At 41.7% G+C, this 17,166-nt stretch overlaps 3 protein-coding genes across 4 annotated transcripts in view; all 3 read right to left on the reverse strand.

Moving 5' to 3' along the window:
• The window catches only part of iars1 (isoleucyl-tRNA synthetase 1), a 47,809-nt gene extending 34,618 nt beyond the window's left edge, over positions 1-13,191 (reverse strand). For both annotated transcript variants that reach the window (XM_086041418.1, XM_086041417.1), the window contains exons 1-11: positions 13,115-13,191; positions 12,257-12,383; positions 10,643-10,799; positions 10,451-10,570; positions 10,277-10,359; positions 9,711-9,828; positions 9,475-9,622; positions 5,993-6,080; positions 4,817-4,877; positions 4,548-4,643; positions 3,179-3,301 (exon numbers count right to left, since the gene is read on the reverse strand). In XM_086041418.1, the coding sequence (XP_085897544.1) occupies positions 3,179-3,301; positions 4,548-4,643; positions 4,817-4,877; positions 5,993-6,080; positions 9,475-9,622; positions 9,711-9,828; positions 10,277-10,359; positions 10,451-10,570; positions 10,643-10,799; positions 12,257-12,375 (1,113 nt within the window). In that variant the 5' untranslated portion in view covers positions 12,376-12,383; positions 13,115-13,191. The remainder of the gene's footprint in view (positions 1-3,178; positions 3,302-4,547; positions 4,644-4,816; positions 4,878-5,992; positions 6,081-9,474; positions 9,623-9,710; positions 9,829-10,276; positions 10,360-10,450; positions 10,571-10,642; positions 10,800-12,256; positions 12,384-13,114) is intronic.
• Positions 412-1,552, reverse strand: vimr1 (vimentin-related 1). Its single transcript, XM_086041447.1, is given in 2 exon segments — positions 412-1,383; positions 1,385-1,552. Coding segments are annotated over 2 exon segments (1,140 nt in total).
• A 585-nt stretch (positions 13,192-13,776) lies between the features above and the next one.
• rpl29 (ribosomal protein L29) lies at positions 13,777-16,624 on the reverse strand. Its single transcript, XM_086040745.1, has 4 exons — positions 16,521-16,624; positions 16,033-16,085; positions 15,825-15,889; positions 13,777-13,936 (listed from the first exon to the last, which is right to left on the reverse strand). Exons 2-4 carry the CDS (start codon positions 16,067-16,069, stop codon positions 13,835-13,837), a joined length of 204 nt encoding a protein of 67 aa, XP_085896871.1. The 5' UTR covers positions 16,070-16,085; positions 16,521-16,624; the 3' UTR covers positions 13,777-13,834.
• Positions 16,625-17,166: the final 542 nt, after the last annotated feature.

Consider the following 17,166-nt stretch of genomic DNA (forward strand, 5'->3'; position numbering starts at 1 on the left):
AAACGGAAAGCAACGTTTAAAACAGGGGTGGGCAACACACGGACAGCATTTTTAGCATCTCATCTCTTACAAAAGGTTCAAATTTGGTGTAGAGACAAATTCTCTTCAAGGGGAAACAGCCAAGCCCGCGATGAATGTCCAACTTCCTTTACGTTGTCAGGAATATATCCATGACACTATTTTTGTTCGACTCGTGATAGACATGCCTACTAAATTCCATGCTGTCAAATTTAACATGATTAGGAGGTTAAATTTTCACACACACATTTAGTCTTATTGATGGAGGAATTCATTAACATTGAAATGGCGCCTGATATTTTTGGGGGACACCCAGTTTCCCACCCGTTTTAGAATGTCTGACCAGCGGCGATGATCACTTCGATGCTCTCTGTTGGCTGACTTTCGACATAATTAGTCATCTTTGGTAGTTCCGAGTCTGAGCTCTTCCCCTTCCAGCAGATTCTTATAGGTGGCGATCTCCGTGTCCGGCTTGAGCTTGGTGTGCAGAAGCTCCTGGTAGTCTTGGAGATGCTTGCTCATCTCCAGTTTGGTCTGGGCGAGCTGGCTCTCCAACTGAGCGATGACATCCTTGTGGCTGCCTGCTTTATCCAAATGGGTCACCTCCATGTCCTCCAGTTGCTGTTCAAAGCCAGCATTGCGGGCCCTCGGGCCGTCAATCTGGCTCTAGAGATATGTCAGCTGGCCGTGCAAGGTTGCAATCTCGTCTTTCATGCTTTTCATCGTCCCTTCGTGCTTGCCGGCGTGCTCCTTGAGGGCGTCAAACTTACCCTTGTACCATTTCTCGGCCTCCTGGACGTTGCGATCCGCGACGGTCTCTACCTCCGCCCGCATGTTGCGAAGAGAGGCGGCGAGGTCGGGCCGTTCTTCATCCAACTCGACGGTCGCCTTGGATTCCTCGATCTGCTTCGACAGGTCAGACACCTCGTCGTCGTGCAGCTGGTTCAGGAACTTGATCTCGGCCACGAGCTGCTCGACGCGCTTCTCCGGTTCGGCCATGCGCCGATTGGCGTTGTCAATATCCTGACGAAACTCCCGTGATACTATTTCTGCCTCTTCTTTAAGGGCTAGCTCTTCGTCCAGCTTCAGTTTCCACACTCGTGCCTCCTCTTCAAGGTAGCCTCTTTCGATATCCGCTGCCCCTTTCTCATTGGTCAGGGCCTCAATCACATCCCGCATCTCTTTAAACTTTAGCTCCTATTCTTCTGCGATGCCGGTAGAGGTGCCCTTGTTGCAAGCCGGCAGCCTGGCCAGCTCTTCCTGAAGAGCAGCGTTCCTCTGCTCCAGGGCCTGCACCTTGCCAATGTAGCCCGCAAACTTGACATAGAGCTCCTCCATCTCTTCTTTTTCATTAGCGTGTGGCTGGCTGGCGCAGCTCTGTTCCGACCTCCACGGCAGCAACGCACAACCCGGAGGGCCCGCGGTCGTCCAAAGAGGATTGGGGGCCTTGGGAGGGAGATGGGCTTTGGACCCTTACTCTGCTGCCAGGGCTGCTTATTTGCAGACGATTCTGGGAGTAACATTTGCTCAACATGTTGTCAATCGTTCTCGGCTTCGCTCTTCTTCTGAGGCATTCCCAAATCCTCGCAGGGTTTTTATGCGGCAGTAAAGAATGTCTCAGACAGCCTCGAAACGCCATCCAAGATTTACCGTTTGAAAAGAGGATGACGACGAGGAGGGCTATGGTCGCTAACGATTGTTTATTGTTAGCGTCAATCAGTTCACTCCTTGCTCTTATCGCACAGGGACTTGAAATAGTTGATCAGATGATGTAGGTCTATTTCAACTTCCACTAGCAACAACGGGCATGTGTTAGGAAAATGGCGTTGAATGTATACAATGCGCTATGACAATAGGTTTCCCTGCTACACCGATGCAGGCATGTTAAAATTGTGTGTGGCTACTTTAAATGTACGCTTGTTCCTGTACGGATATCATTTACATGAACTGTGAAATTATCAGTCATTCATTAAAATAGATATTTGAAAAATAGAAAACATACTAAATCGATGAAGACACGCCACAACCGTGTCAGAATTTTAAGGTCAGGTATGATTTTGAAAACGTCAAGTAGTGTATCAAGCACTTGAGTGATATGCAAGTTGCCCCGCAAGGAAATAGTAATCCCCAATTTGGTCTAAATTACCTTCTTTGTTTTAATAGTTGTATTCGGAACGTTATAGTCAGCAAGCTCTGAAGTTTATAGGGGAGATTTGAACAAAGCCGTGTTTGTGTTGATTCACAGGTTGTCCATTGCGACTGCTTGGCTCATGCAATTCGTTTGCTTAAGTGTGACCACGAACATCTGAACCTCAATGCACACAAAATAAGCGGACTAAATAGGTGGTTTCTCATCAGCTTGCAAGTGAACTCTGGTGTGGTTAAGTCCACTTAAGTGTGAACACTATACAAATAAATGGTAAATGGGCTGTCACTTGTATAGCGCTTTTCTACCTTTGGTACTCAAAGTGCTTCACACTGTACCTCATCTACCTACTGATGACTGATGGTATCGGGAGCAACTGGGGGTTCAGTATGTTGCTCAAGGATACTTCGACATGGTCACAATGGCCGGGGATCGAACCCGACACGACCACTATCACTGATCCATGCCGCCCCCGATATTTATACAAATAAAAGACAAGGACCATGTTTGAAAATGACAACAGAAAGTATAACGAAATCACAGTATGTAAGCAGTCAAATCAGGTAGTGTGGAATAACGTGGGTTGTTTGGTCAAGTGTGAATGCTATAAAAAGATCCAGATCCCTGGTGCACAAAAAAAAAAAAAAAAATGTTTTTTGTTTTTTTTTCATTACCGGTGAATGTGTTTCTGTGCAGCTCATCTTAGTTGTTGGCTGTCTCCACATAATAAATAAATAATATTTTACTCATAGCTCAAAAAGACAACAATGAAAAATAAATGAAATACTTCAGAGCAAATAGAAAAAGATCATCAGTCCTTATCAAAAATGCATTTTCTAGACAAAGAGAGCAACGGTGAGCAGTGGCTAGAAAGAAAAAGTTGTCATCTGCTCAGCTCAAAGTGGAGAAAATAAATGCTGGAATTAAGCCAGGTGTCAATATTATTCCGGGTTTACTGTCAAAGAAATGTCCACCGAGCTAACAAGAGAGGTAAAGGGCTGACGCCTCACTCACTTTGACGTACTGTCCCGCAAAATCGGTGACCTCTGAAGTGAAGCAGCCGGAGGCGTCCACGGGGCAGATCGGCGCTTGGTCCCTCTGGATGATTCTGTATTCAGTGCACACCCTGTAATCGTCCTACGTGGAAAATTGGACACACATTCAACCATTGATGATGCTAATTCATCTCTTTCACATTGTTAGTCACTATAAAATATTGTAAAAGTCATTGAGTGTGTTGTAATAAATGTTAGATCACCTGCCTGGTTACATTACATCTCCATGAAATACATTCAACTCAAAATAAGTAATTACCCAGCCATTTTGGCGGGTTGCATAATGGCACCTTACGACTCCCTACTAAATAGCGTGTTTGCAAAGCTAAAAAAACAAAACGCTGCTGCTGCTGCTGCTATGTGACAGCTCAGCGCCAAGGAGCTGATTGCGCTCCAACTGTAAATGTATTCTGTATTCAAACAGCCTGTCAAGTGACACAAGATGGATGGCTAACGCCGTCCTTCGGCATCTCAGCGGCAGGACATTAGCGTGGGGGAAAAAAAAAATGGAAACGCGGCTTCTAAGGCAAAATAAATGCATTGATCTGCCATCTCTAAAATATGTGCATGGAAGCACGATTACAATACTTGACACTCAAGGTCCGAAAGATGAACGAGTGGGTGTGACGGCGACTCACCGCCAAACAAAGACTTTTTCTTTTTTTACCCAATAGCAGATAGCTGAGCAACATTGGCTTCTTTCCCCCAATATAAGTCTTAAACATTATACACAAATGAGATTCCCAAAAAGGATCAAACACTCTTCTTTCATCTGATTTGTCACTATGAAAACATAATCTACGGGTCAATTGCTCAAAGCCTGGATTGATAAAAAGACAATCAAAGATGTCAGGAGCACATTTGCGAATCGCAGCGGAACCTCCAAAAAGGAACACACTAAAGTTGAACAATTTGGAGGAATGCCAAATAAAAAGTGATCCCACCACATATGGGTGCCAATGTGGGAAATATGAGAAAGTGTTTACAGGCAGTATATCAGTGTTCTGGTGACTCAGTACAAGTATAGCTAATAAGAAAAGTACCGGTAGAAGGAACGCAGAATTAAAAGTGAACCACATTTCATTTTGAAGCGCGAACCTGCCTGTTTGGGACATTTTTTTGACAATACCCAAATCTGTGTCCAGAAAGAAGATAAATGATTACGATTATGAGTGTTAAAAATGTCACTTAAATGACTTTTATTTACAATAGAACAAATTATTTCAATCATGACTTTATTTGTATGGGATTGTGAATTCGTAACAGATTCGAATTGAATGGATTGTGTTCTCCGATACGGACAAAGACAAATCCGCAACAGTACTTACAGCTCCAAAGTACGGTGCCTGATGGACCACTCCGGTGCCCTCTTCCTCCTTGACATAGTTATCCGTCACCACCTGGAATGCTCCTTTCTCACTGCACTGAGATTAAAAGGTGCAGAAACAGACAAGAGATTTAAAGGACAAAAATATATCAATAATGCCAGTATGTGGTTGGGCAGGTCAAAAAAAAAAAAAAAAAAAAATGTATAAAAGAGTGTTTTCATTTTGTAGCCAATACATAAAAGTAGGAGACAGCCACAGAGTTTACCAACCTTGGCAAAGTAATTGAAAAGTGGCTTGTACTTTTTTCCACTCAGCGTTTTGCCTGGGAATCTGGAAAGGCAAGGAACACACTTCAAAGTCACACGTCAGGCAGAGCACAAGCAAAAGTTTTCAGAAAACAATACAGGAGAAGTTGGGAGAACTCAAGCCAATAAACCCATCCGTTATCCATCTTCTCTTGTGCTTGTCCTCATTATAGGGTGACTGGCGCCCATCCCAACTGGTTTCGGGTTGGGCAGGGCATGGCTTGGACTCAATCGCAGAGTACATATAGTATAGACAATGATTAATTCCACCCCCCCCCCCCCCGCTCCAAAAAAAAAGGAAAGAAAATTAAAACGTGATTTTCCTACATCTGATCTGATTTTAATTATGTACAACCGATTAACGCTACTCTGACAGCATGTGTTGGTGTGCTCAGAGATTCAAAGTGGGATCTCCTCCCATAAACTTCCCAGCAGCTCATGCTTGAACCATTTCCGTCTGTACTGCCTGACGCACTGACCCTCTGGCACTCCTTTTTTTTCGAGGCACTATGAATAGCCAAACAACACATATGAACAATGCTCTGAGTTTCCTAACATTTGAAAAAATGTGAAAAAAAAAATTAGATAAATTCCTGGGATTGAATGGCTGGACTGTGAAAAGACAAATAAATTAGTCAATGGCAGTGAATGAGTTAAGAAAATATTGACACAACAGATGAAATATCATATTAATTGCATATAAATACTGGACGGTCCTTTTAGGCTTACATTAACTCATTCACTGCCAAAAATGTTTTTATGTCTTTTCACAGCCCAGCCATTCAATCCCAGAAAATTATATATTTTTTTCAAACGTTAGGATAAAAGAGGGTCTGAACATATCTGGCAGTTAAAGAGTTAAAGTGTTGTGTCGGTTTTAAGACGGGTCATATTTACATGTATGGTTTTTTGCAACAGTGGAACAAAGTGTGATACAATGTAACAAAATGTTTGACTACATTAAAATTACTAGTTTCATTTGCAAATGAAATTCTGCAAGCTTTTGGCAGGATTTTACACAAATGCTTTTTGCAGTTGTGTTAGGGAGCTTAGAGGGACTTGTGTTTAATTATCTACCTCTAAAAGGGACGCATGACTCACTCTCTTGCATGTTTGAAAAGTGGCTCTTTGAGCACTCACTTGTCCAGGAGCGTGTACTCGCTCTCCAACTTAAACAGCGCACCCAACCGGGCCTCCATCATGATGTACGTCTTCTTGGTGGTGTTATCTGAAAGAGAAAAAGAAAAGAAAAAAAAAAAAAAAAGTAAAAGGTGACCTTCGGCGAAGCTGTTACCGTATAATAGGTTCATTTAGATTATTTAAATTCAGGCCTCTTGGCATTACTCAAGAAAATGATGGATAAGTGGTTCTGTAAGTCAGAGTTAAACCAAAATGCTCAAAATAATGCAAGTCCAAAAAACATCATATATGATGTCACCAGATCTTGTTTGACTTTAGCTCAGTAAGCAGGAAATGATTAAAGTTGAAGTCAAGCAATTTTTTTTTTTTTTTTTTTGGCAAGAGTATGTTCTGTGCTGGCCCACTAGTTGAAACAAGGCATTCTGATTAATATTGCGTTTGTGGAATAAGAGGTAATCCACCCGTTTTTAGCCATCTCAGGGAGCGGCCATTTTGTCACTTCTGTCGACTGAAAACGACATCACAACTGCTCAGGTCTCATGTAACGACCAATCATGGCTCAGCTTCAGAAAACAGGTGAGCCATGATTGGTCGTTACATGAGCCCTGAGCAACTGTGATGTCATTTGCAATTGACAGTAAGTGACAAAATGGCCGCTCCCTCAGATGGCTAAAAACGGGTGGATTACTCTTATTCCACAAACGCAATATTAATCAGAATGCCTTGTTTCAACTAGTGGGCCAGCATAGAACATATTCTTGAAAAAAATGGGTTGCCTTCCCCTTCAACTCTACAGCATTGTTTTGCGTTTTCTTTAGCTAGTTTGCTTTTTTGATGTCACCACACCTTGATGGCAAAGAGGAAATTCACATTCACCACAACTTTATTTATATTGTATAGCACTTTAACAATAATACAACCATAAATAACTAACAAAAATTTTCTTTTCTAATTAAAATATACAAGCGCCCTTTACAATGGCATTTAGGATAGAGGAGGGGCAGAGTTTTATTGCCTCTTAGTGCACATGTTGTTTCTAGATGAGAGGAGCAAGACTGAAATCTCCAATAACTGCGTGCATGACTTCACTCACATTTGCTACAAGCGGAGTTTGAACGTATACGAGCAACTAGGGCTGCGCGATTATGACAAAAATATGAATCACGATTATTTTGGTAATAATTGAAATCACGATTATTCAAACGATCATTTATTTTTGGGGTACAAAACAAGAACATGCTTAAAAATAAAAATGAAGACAAGTTTCTTTGAAACATTATAATTATGTAAGTTCCTTTAAGACCAAACAAAATTTATAAAAATGGGTTATTATAAAATTTTAAAAAGGTGGAAATTTATAGATTCAAGTAGGATTTCCTTGTGTAAACAAACAGTGCATATTAATAATCGTTTTTTTACAATTATGCTAATTTTGTAACCGTGGAGTGTAATAATCGTGATTGTAATTGAAAATTGAATTTCGATTAATTGCACAGCCCTACGAGCAACTGTATTTTTCTAACAGCCGATAGTTCATCTGTTGACGAGTCACATATAGCGAAAGATTGCATTAATTCTGCCACCCCATTTAGTCGTCACTCTCGCTTCACTTCATTTTAACATCAGCATTCGGCTTCACATTTTGGGGTGAAGTTCTTTGCGGTTGTAGCTTCTCGCAGTCGTAGCTTTGTAGACAAGTGGTGAAGTCACATGGTGGCGAATTTGCCAAGTGCCGAAATTCTGTGCTCATTCAAAACGGAGCTGTTGTAAACATGCAACCAATTGAAGCCGCAAAAGAACAAGCGCCAATACTCTCCACCGAAGAATGTCTTGGCCAAAAACGAACTGAAAACATTCAAAAAATGACTTGGGTGATTAAGCCATTAGGTTAATGGAACATTACTCTAACGGTGTTAATGGTGCTCCGATCGTGATCGGTTGATTTCTTTGACAAAGCATGCGATCGGCATATGTCGATTATTTCCTTTCATTGCTGATCACAAAAAAACGATCACCTGCAGCTCGTACTTTGCAGCCTGCAGCCAACTAGAGAGCAGCCTGATTGCAGTGTAGCTGCATCTGCCCCTTTCCAAAACAGATCAAATGTTCATTTTCTTCTGTCAATTTGAAATAATGTCCTGTTTTTGAATAATAAAGGGATGAAAATTTGGATGGTAAATTAACACCAAAAAAATAATAGGAATATTAATTGATCATTAAAATACTGTAATCGTTAGTGAGCAGCTCTAAAATTGAAAAATGTGCAGCTAATCCATGTGATCAGTATTGGACGATCACACTCATGGATAATCGGTCTCGGAATCGGTGGCATAAAACCATGATTGGAACACCCCTTCTTAAAACATTGCCTAAACAGTTAAAATACTAAATAACGGTTATTACTTAGTTTACTTCACATGGGAAAATGTGTTTTGAAATTGGAACACCTTGGAAGGAGGATTTGCAAGACAAAGAATACTTGGTCATCCGGCAAATAGTGTGACACTGAACGCTTAGCGGCCATTGCAAATCAATTCCTCCTCGTTAGTGGCTTCTAAGCTGTCTACATACGCGACATGTGACTGATGATTTTTCTCACGCTCTGCTTAATTTTTGAAAGCTGGGACAAATGGCCCTGACACGAGTGATTTATGTTTATTGATCCCTGTTTCATGTGTGATAAACAGCAACCGTGTTATGCTCCTCTCCGCATATCTGCCAAATCGAAGGGGGGGCTCTAACTGGGGGTGTCGAATCCTGCTTGGTAACAACGAGGCCACAGCCACAAAAAGTCAAGGTCGGGTAAGGACTCCATGGCCGTGCGGTGAGACTGCTCAACTGGCGACATGAGCTGGTGGAGGCGTTGCAGTCGGGGGAACCAGAATGGTCCCAAAACACCAAAATGAGGAATTAAAAGGTTTAGGGAAGAGAGATAGGAGCAGCGTGGGGAAAAGAAGACATTCCTACGCGTCATTGGCGTGACAGATGATTGCGAGGCTCGGACCTGCAGGGGCTGACAAAAGACCGAGAGAGGAGAGACACGGCGAACATAAGAGCGACGCCGGGTCAAAAACAGGTGGAGGGTGAAGGCAAACGGGCAGAAAATGTTGGATGGAGATGAAGCGAGGAGGATGAGGGATAAAAAGCGACTGAATTGATGCAAAGAAGAAGAAAAAAAAAATCATTGGTATTCCAAGGCGGTCTCCCATGCAGCACAGGCGGTGCAGTTACTGAGTCATTTGCTCAGTGCTTCAACAGTGCCCCCTGCTGTATCCCACTGGTTATGACAGCCTGATGGCACTCATCAGGCAGGTTCTACTTTACTGGCCACACTGACAGGAGCCAACGCAACAATGGTCATTAGAAGATCCTAATTTTATTGTAAAAAATTCTTAAAAAAAACACTCATGTGCATAATAATCAAGCCATGGCTGAAACAAGATTTTTACATATAATTCCATATTTGGTGTCAAGACCCTTACCTTGGACCTTAACATAAGACAATTCTGGGTTGACACACAGGGCCAGGTTGCTGGGCAGTGTCCACGGGGTGGTGGTCCACGCGATCAAAGACACATCGTCATCGTCGAGCAGCGGGAAATTGACGATGACCGATGGATCTTGGACGTCCTGAAATAAAACATGATGAAAAAGTTGACTTTTTTTCTGTCTGTCGTGACCTACTGTGTACTGTTTAAGATGTGAGGGTTGTGCCGACCTTGTAGTTCTGGTGGGATTCAAAGTTGGAGAGCGGTGTGTTGCACGCAGTGGAAAAAGGCATGACCTTGACACCACGATACACCAGACCCTTGTCGTACAGCTGCTTGAACACCCACCTGAAAGCAGAATTATTTCATACATTATACTTTTTTTTTTTTTTTAATTAATCAGCCAATTAATTGGTAGTCAGTATTTTTTTCCTGCCCCAAAATTTGCATCAGCATCTGAAAAAAAAATTGGCCTTTATTTATTCAATTTTATAGCGAGTTATTCGTTAATAGTAGTTAAAGTGATGGATTGCTAGGCAATATCTGAAGTTGCACATTCCTATTTTACTGTAAATGCAAATAATCAGAAAATTCTCCGCAGTTACTCAATACTTGAGTAGTGTTTTCACGTGTTTACGTAAATGATTTGGAGGACTACTTTTTACTTTTACTTGAATCATTTTATAGTAAAGTAACAGTATTCGTACTAAACTACAACTGTTGGCTACTTTACCAACCTCCGCTTTGAGTCATAAGCAATGTGTGGAAAATTGGTGTTCTTGCCAGCCAAACATACCAGACAGTCTCCATGAACCACGGGTAGAGAGTCTTGTAGTCGTTTTTGAAGTCGATCCATCGGCCCATTCGATTGACCGAGACCTGGCGGTGACCAACGACACAGCGTTCCCAAGTTCCACATTTGGCAGTTCCCAAAACACAACAAACTCTCTTACTTCTTCCACGCACTCACCTCCCACTCGTTGGAGTATCTCATGACGATTTTTCGACACTGCTTATTGTACTCGGCAATGCCCATCTTGGCTACATCGTCAGGGCCCGTGATTCCCAAGGTCTTATCGATCTCATACTCCTATAAAACACACAGCTGATAAGGCTTTGGGGAGGATGAGAGTTGAAAGCAACAATAGACAGCGTTTTTTACCACAGGCAGGCCGTGGCAATCCCAGCCGAAGCGCCGATCCACATGGAAGCCACTCTGGTGGGCAAAGCGGGTGACAATGTCTTTGATGGTGCCCGCGAGGATGTGACCGTAGTGGGGTAGGCCCGTGGCAAACGGTGGGCCGTCATAGAAAGTGTACCTGGTGGGGGGGGGGGGGGGGGGGGGGGGGGGGGGGGGATATTGGTATCGCAATTAAAGCGGAGGTCAACCCAAACATATTTCTTCTCGAGGGGCGGCCATTTTGTCTTCTGTCGACTGAAAATGACATCACAATGGCTCACAACGACCAATCACGGCTGACCTGTTTTCTGAATCTGAGCCGTGATTGGTCGTTGTGAGCAGTTGTGATGTCATTTTCAGTCGACAGAAGACAAAATGGCCACCCCCAGAGATGGCTAAAAACGAGTGGATTAATACTTATTCTACAAACGCAATATTTATCAGAATGCCCTGTTTCAATTAGTGGACTTGCATAGAACATATTCTTGAAAAAAAAATGTTTGCGTTGACTTCCACCTTATGTGAATGCAATTAAGTCATCTACAGTGGATGAGGTTTGGCCAAAATGTTCACATTTTTATTAGAGTTTAATGAGTGGACGTTTAAGTGCTATGATCGTCAGGTCATGCCAATGTTAGCGATTGTTCAGCGTCATGATAGATCATCTCCCGGCCAATCCACTTTTATACTGGCCAGGGTTCACCGTGCAGGCGTCTGAGAAATGACAATCAGACAAACAGCTGCGCGGAATGGTCTGCCGCCAGAGAAGCTGACGCCTTGGCGAGGTGGCCACTCATAACACCTCTTTCCTATACACGCTTGTAGGCTGCCCTCTGGCTGCTTGAAAAAGTGTGTGTGTGGGGGGGGGGGGGGGATGTCCGCAGGGACAGTACGGGGGTAGCTTTTTATTTTGTGACATAGAAAAGGGAGGACCCAGTCCTTGGATCGGCAGGGGCTGGTGCTTAGAGAGCAGGAAAGCTCCAAGGTGGGCGAATGGAGGAAAACACCATTTTGGTCGAGGGATTATTATTTTAACATGACTAAAAGCTCCAAAAAGTTGATTTAGCATGATATGGCCCCTTTAAAATGATTTTTTGACTTCTCTCAGGCTACCACATCAATCACACTAAGTTGTGATTGGCTAATCGAGGTTGCGCAGGAAGAACTTCGTCTTAAGCCACAGAAGGATACAACTTTTTGCAATTTTACAGCTATGTGTTATGCACAAAGCCAATGGTAACACAGCTCGATAAGAAAATTGTAGATCCATCTGCTTGTCCATGCCAAGGCCGTTTTTAACTAGATCATAAACAGAGGTCATTTTTCTATGAAAATGTTGTGTGCAGCCTGAATTGTTTGTAAACAGGGTCGTTCATAACCTGAGGTTATGTCACTGACATCACTTTTGCCATTCATGAGTATGGGGTTTCTCAGGTGCAGAGTTTTTATACATATAATATGCTTAAACCATGCGGTGTGAATCAGGCCTGAGGCTAATTCCACTCTTCTCAATAAAAGTGAAAACAGTCATCAACAACTTGTTAGACAAGAAGTGTCACGGCTTTATTTAAGACTGAGACGCTTCCATTCGCTCACCTGGGCCTGTTCTTGGATTGTTTGAGACACTCGTAAAAACAGTCCTTGTCTTTCCACAGCTGCAGGATCTTCTCCTCTTGCGAGGGAAAGTTGATGGATTCGGGCACCGGCTCCACCATGATGGTGTCTGCCCATCAACAAGACATCACGTCATGCACATTAAGCAAGTAAACTTTATTATGTAGCACTTTTCACAAGTGCTTCACAGTTAAGATACAATCATTCATACATATATAGAACACAGAATCACATTTTGTGTATCATTTAACACCAGAAAATACAAAATGTCTGAATACATGAAATCACAAATTTAAAACTCATTTTATAGTCTTACTGGAATGATTGCCTAAAACTAATGGGTTTTAACTTTCTTTTTTCCCCCCACTCGACATGAGAGCACATCAGTAAATCATTGAGTGGCAGCATCAGAGTTAGTTATTGTAGCCACTAAATTACAAAAAAAAGTGCTCTTTTGAACAGGAACCTGACTGTTTGATTTACTCTAATTCAACATGCCTTTGTGTTTATTTGTTGTTCTAGGAGTGCTAACAAGTCAACTAGCTGTCCACAATTTGTCAACACACCAGCCAACGTTGAAAAAAATGATGTACATTAAAATCTCATACGCACAGAAAAGCTTGCTTCAAGTTCACTTCTCAGTAATGACGCTTCTTTGAAGTTAGCTAGCGTGCTAAGTTAGCTGGTCAATGTTTAAGTTAGTTAGCTAGAAACATAAAGCGCCGGGGCGTTGGTGAGAGGAAAGCGTTCAAGTTACACACAAAGCTGCAGAATTTGCCACAAGCGTGGAGATAGCCGACCATTTATTTGACGCTGTGTTGGTCTGAATGGTTTACTCACATGCTGTCCACCTCCGGCTGACAAGACACGAGAAATGATGCAAGTTGATGTCAGCGTAAGCGGAAGTGACGACACTGGCAGACTTGATGTAACGTTCAATGTATCAAAGGCTAGTCGGAATTTCTAGAGATTTTAATTTGATAACTAATGCCGCAGGCTGTATATCAATCTCAACATCCACTCAAGGCTGTTAACAAATCATTCATATTTTTCAGGGTCGTACTTCCATTTGCGGCGCTGTGGTTGTGTTTTTATGCATAAATTACGAGTAATGTGCCCAACTGCATTATACCTCGATACTCCGGAGTCCATTGAACGACCCCTCCGAGAAACAAACTTCAACTATACTGTGGAAAGGGTTAACATTCGTTCTAGTAAGTTGTCATTACAATTTCTCTTAGGTGTCCTTAAAAGTTATCATTCTTGTTTGAAATGTTACATGAGGTGCGGTTACACAGGGACAACGGCCATGTACTTCATAATGCAATACGAGTTTTTCAAGATGTAACAATAATAGTCCAGGTTGTTTATAGACCATATCCATCTACATTATAATGAAGTTATTAACATTAGACCAATAGTGTTTTCCATCCCTTACATTAACCCTCCTATTGACAGCCTTTTGACATAGAGTACAAAAGAGAAATCACACCAAGTAAGAGTGTTTGTTACAGCATTGCTTTATTGTGATGGTAGCACGATGGGTAACGAGCAGACAGATCATTTCTGAGGGGCGGCTGCTGCGGCCTTCCCCGCTGTCTTCAAGCCCTTTTTGTTGTGCTTCTTGGCAAAGCGCATGTTCCTCAGGAATTTGGGGTCCACCTGCAAACGAAGAAATAAAACTCTTGAGAAACAATAAACAAGACAATGATAAACAACAAACCATTGCAAATATGAAAGTGGGGGGGGGGGGGTTGTAACTTCATTTCATATAGCCAGTCTAATAGAGGGTGCGCAGCTCTTCACAAAAGACGATTCGATACAGTTTTTGAGATTCGGTTTGACTCAGTGCGATTATGAATCGATAGTGTACGGGTCAGTTCGAGAGCTTATGATGCAATTATATTTTTGTTTTCAATTACATACATTTGACTGAGTCAGTATTGTAAATGTGCCATTTCCTTCTAAAGATACATCCATCCAATAAAATGATTCTCTGCGTAGCTCACTATATTTTAAAGTGGAACGATTCAATGCACTCGCATCTTTAAAATCAAAAGACGATTTTCTGATTCAAAATTTTTTTGTTACACCCCTACAGTTTGATATACAACCCCCCCCCCCACCCCCAACCTAGCACCGGTGCCCGGCCCGGCCGCAGGCCACTTTGGACCGGGCCTCGGCGGGCTGCACAGATGAAAGAAAGAAAAAAAAAAAACATACAGTAACTTCCGGGTTTATTATTCAAGGCTGAAAAATGTTATTTTGAAAACTGACCGTATTATCTCCGTTACATTAATCTATAACTGACTCTTAACACATGTCAACTTGTCTCTGTCACGTAACGTAAAGATTAAATGCACAAGCTAGAAGATGAGTAAATGGAAATGGGCGAGTTTGTTGAAAACTGTCCCAAATTAATCATGCAAGTGGTGAGCCAAAAGTTCCAACATTAACACACTGGGTCCGAGCGGCCAATTAATTGATCTATTTCCGTGTAATTTTCAAGTTCCACATATGCTGCATGGCTATGTTTACATTCAATGAACCCATCAAACACCCCGATACACACACCCAACCGAACCCTTCACTCCACAAGCGCCATGAGCAGTCACAAAAACTCAACAATAACACACACAGCATACAGAACATTTAACATAACGTTTAGTTTGAATGTGTTTTATTTACTTCTGTATTTGAAATTACTTCACTGGAAACGTTTCTAAACAGGAAAATACAGTTTGCTTCTATGCACGATTCTAAGGGAGAAAAATGTTGAATACCGTGAAAAAGCAGAACAAACGGTTATTCATTATTAAATGGAATGCATTATTTTCTCTAGTGTGTTCACAATTGCTCCTTAACCAAGGAAAAAAATGTTTTAACCAAATACTGAATAAAGCCACCACTTCTGCTAAAATCGTGTGCATCCTCCGTTAAACCGATCATTGAATTGTACTCCTGGAATGAACTTATTAACAAACAAAGTCATCAGTATTTGGTTCAGTTTTTCATGTTTTCTGGGAAAAATATAATGAAAAAAGTGACATGGGCCATTATTTTTAGGAAGGTGACAGTATTTGACAGAATATTCATTAGAACATTCAATTACTATTGCATAGCTCTGGCCCTACTGAAAAGTAGCATGTGCTCTGTCTAGATACATTTATATCTATGACAGGCTTTGATTGGGACGGGACATCTCAAATCTGAGCTCAGATCGTAAGGCTTTGCTACCCAAACAAAACCAAACACAGAATGTGTCGCCCTTCTACATTGTAGTTTGTGATGTCACAGGAGAACTGCCAATATGTATATTTTATCCACATTTGGAAGAGGCGTAACTGCAGTATCCACATTTGGAAGAGGCGTAACTAAAATCTCGAGGTACCCGTTTCCATCATGGCACATGTCCTAAATGTGCCACTTTGAAACGAAGTTTAAATGTGTTGCTGCAAGGTTTCAGTGTAGACCCAGCGTAAGAAAAAAGCGAGCATCGTGCTCACTAGACTACCTAGTTGCAGTTTTGCCGATGTGGCAGAGTACATACCCCCTTCAAGGACTCATAGCGGTGGGATCTGGGCTTCTTGATGCCGTTTCTATGGGCTTTACGAGCTGCGGAGGGAGAGCAGGGCAGGTCATGTATATTACATAGAGAACAACTTAAGTTGTGGTGTGTGGGTGAAAAAAAACAGGAACTCTTTCATATAAGCTAGCCCGTTATCTGGGAGGGTTGACGTGACAGAATAAATACTTACACTGGTTATGTGTCGTGTGGTTCTTCGACTTTGCCATTGCGATTCTAGTTCACCTACCAAAATAAAAAGTAGAGAGTTAGACAATGCCAATAAGGCTATATTTACTGGCCACATCAGCGTTACTACGCTTTGCTACACGGCCCGACAGGAAGAAAACTAAAAAGCAGAAAAGTATTTCTTTTAACAAGTATCATCATACCAACATCAAGTTAGCAGCGAAACGTGCGGCTTTTGTTTTAAAACTCAATAGATTACGTGTGGCATATTGTCACCAGATCATTTTAACGCTTGCTAATGCTACGAGCACGAACACTACTTCACACTAACTTAACCTTTTTAAAAGGGATCGTATGAATAAAATAGTGCATCAAACGTGTGCTTTGTAACGTGCTCTATCAAACCCAGTCACTGTTTGTGTACAAACGCGGCAAACAAACGCAGATTGATGGAGATTTAACAAGTACATCTTCAGGAAAGAGGTTGGATACCTTCTGCACGAACAGACGACAACCGGAAGAGAAAGAAGGTCGAATGCGGAAGTAAATAAATGAGCGTCGACTCGGCTTTAAATTATGATACTGCCTCCTATTGTTAGGTCACGGAAGTAAACGTTCACGACTGACCACTAGGTGTCCGCCTGTGCTCATGTAAAACACAGTCAAAACTCCACGCGAGGCTGAATTAACGTTTTTTAAGCAAATGTATTATATTAGTCAGATCACATAATACTTTGCAATTACGTCATAGCATGAGTAAAAAAAAAAAGTTTTAATTGCTGAATTTAAATATTTGTTTTGTGATTGTTTTTATTAATTTCAGATTTCCCATTTCATTTCACATACTTATGAATTTCATTTTCCATTTTATGTTAACTTGTAACAATCTTTTCTAATGTGGTACTCTGCCATATGTGGTGTAGAACTGCAAGGCATCCTACTGAGAGCCGCTTCTAACATTTTGATTTCTACCAAAGGGAGCACATTCAGAACACAAAGAGCTCTCAGCAGGATGCCGTTCACTTGTTTTTCACCACAAAACCCCCAAAATCAAAACTGAGCTTTGTCTAGTTTAGTAGGTGACATATAAGAAATATTCCAACAAGAAAATAGTTCATATATTTGAATCCATAATGAA

The sequence above is a fragment of the Filicampus tigris genome, chromosome 9 (genome assembly GCF_054856515.1).
Source record: "Filicampus tigris isolate MCC_2025a chromosome 9, RoL_Ftig_1.0, whole genome shotgun sequence".
NCBI lineage: Eukaryota > Metazoa > Chordata > Actinopteri > Syngnathiformes > Syngnathidae > Filicampus > Filicampus tigris.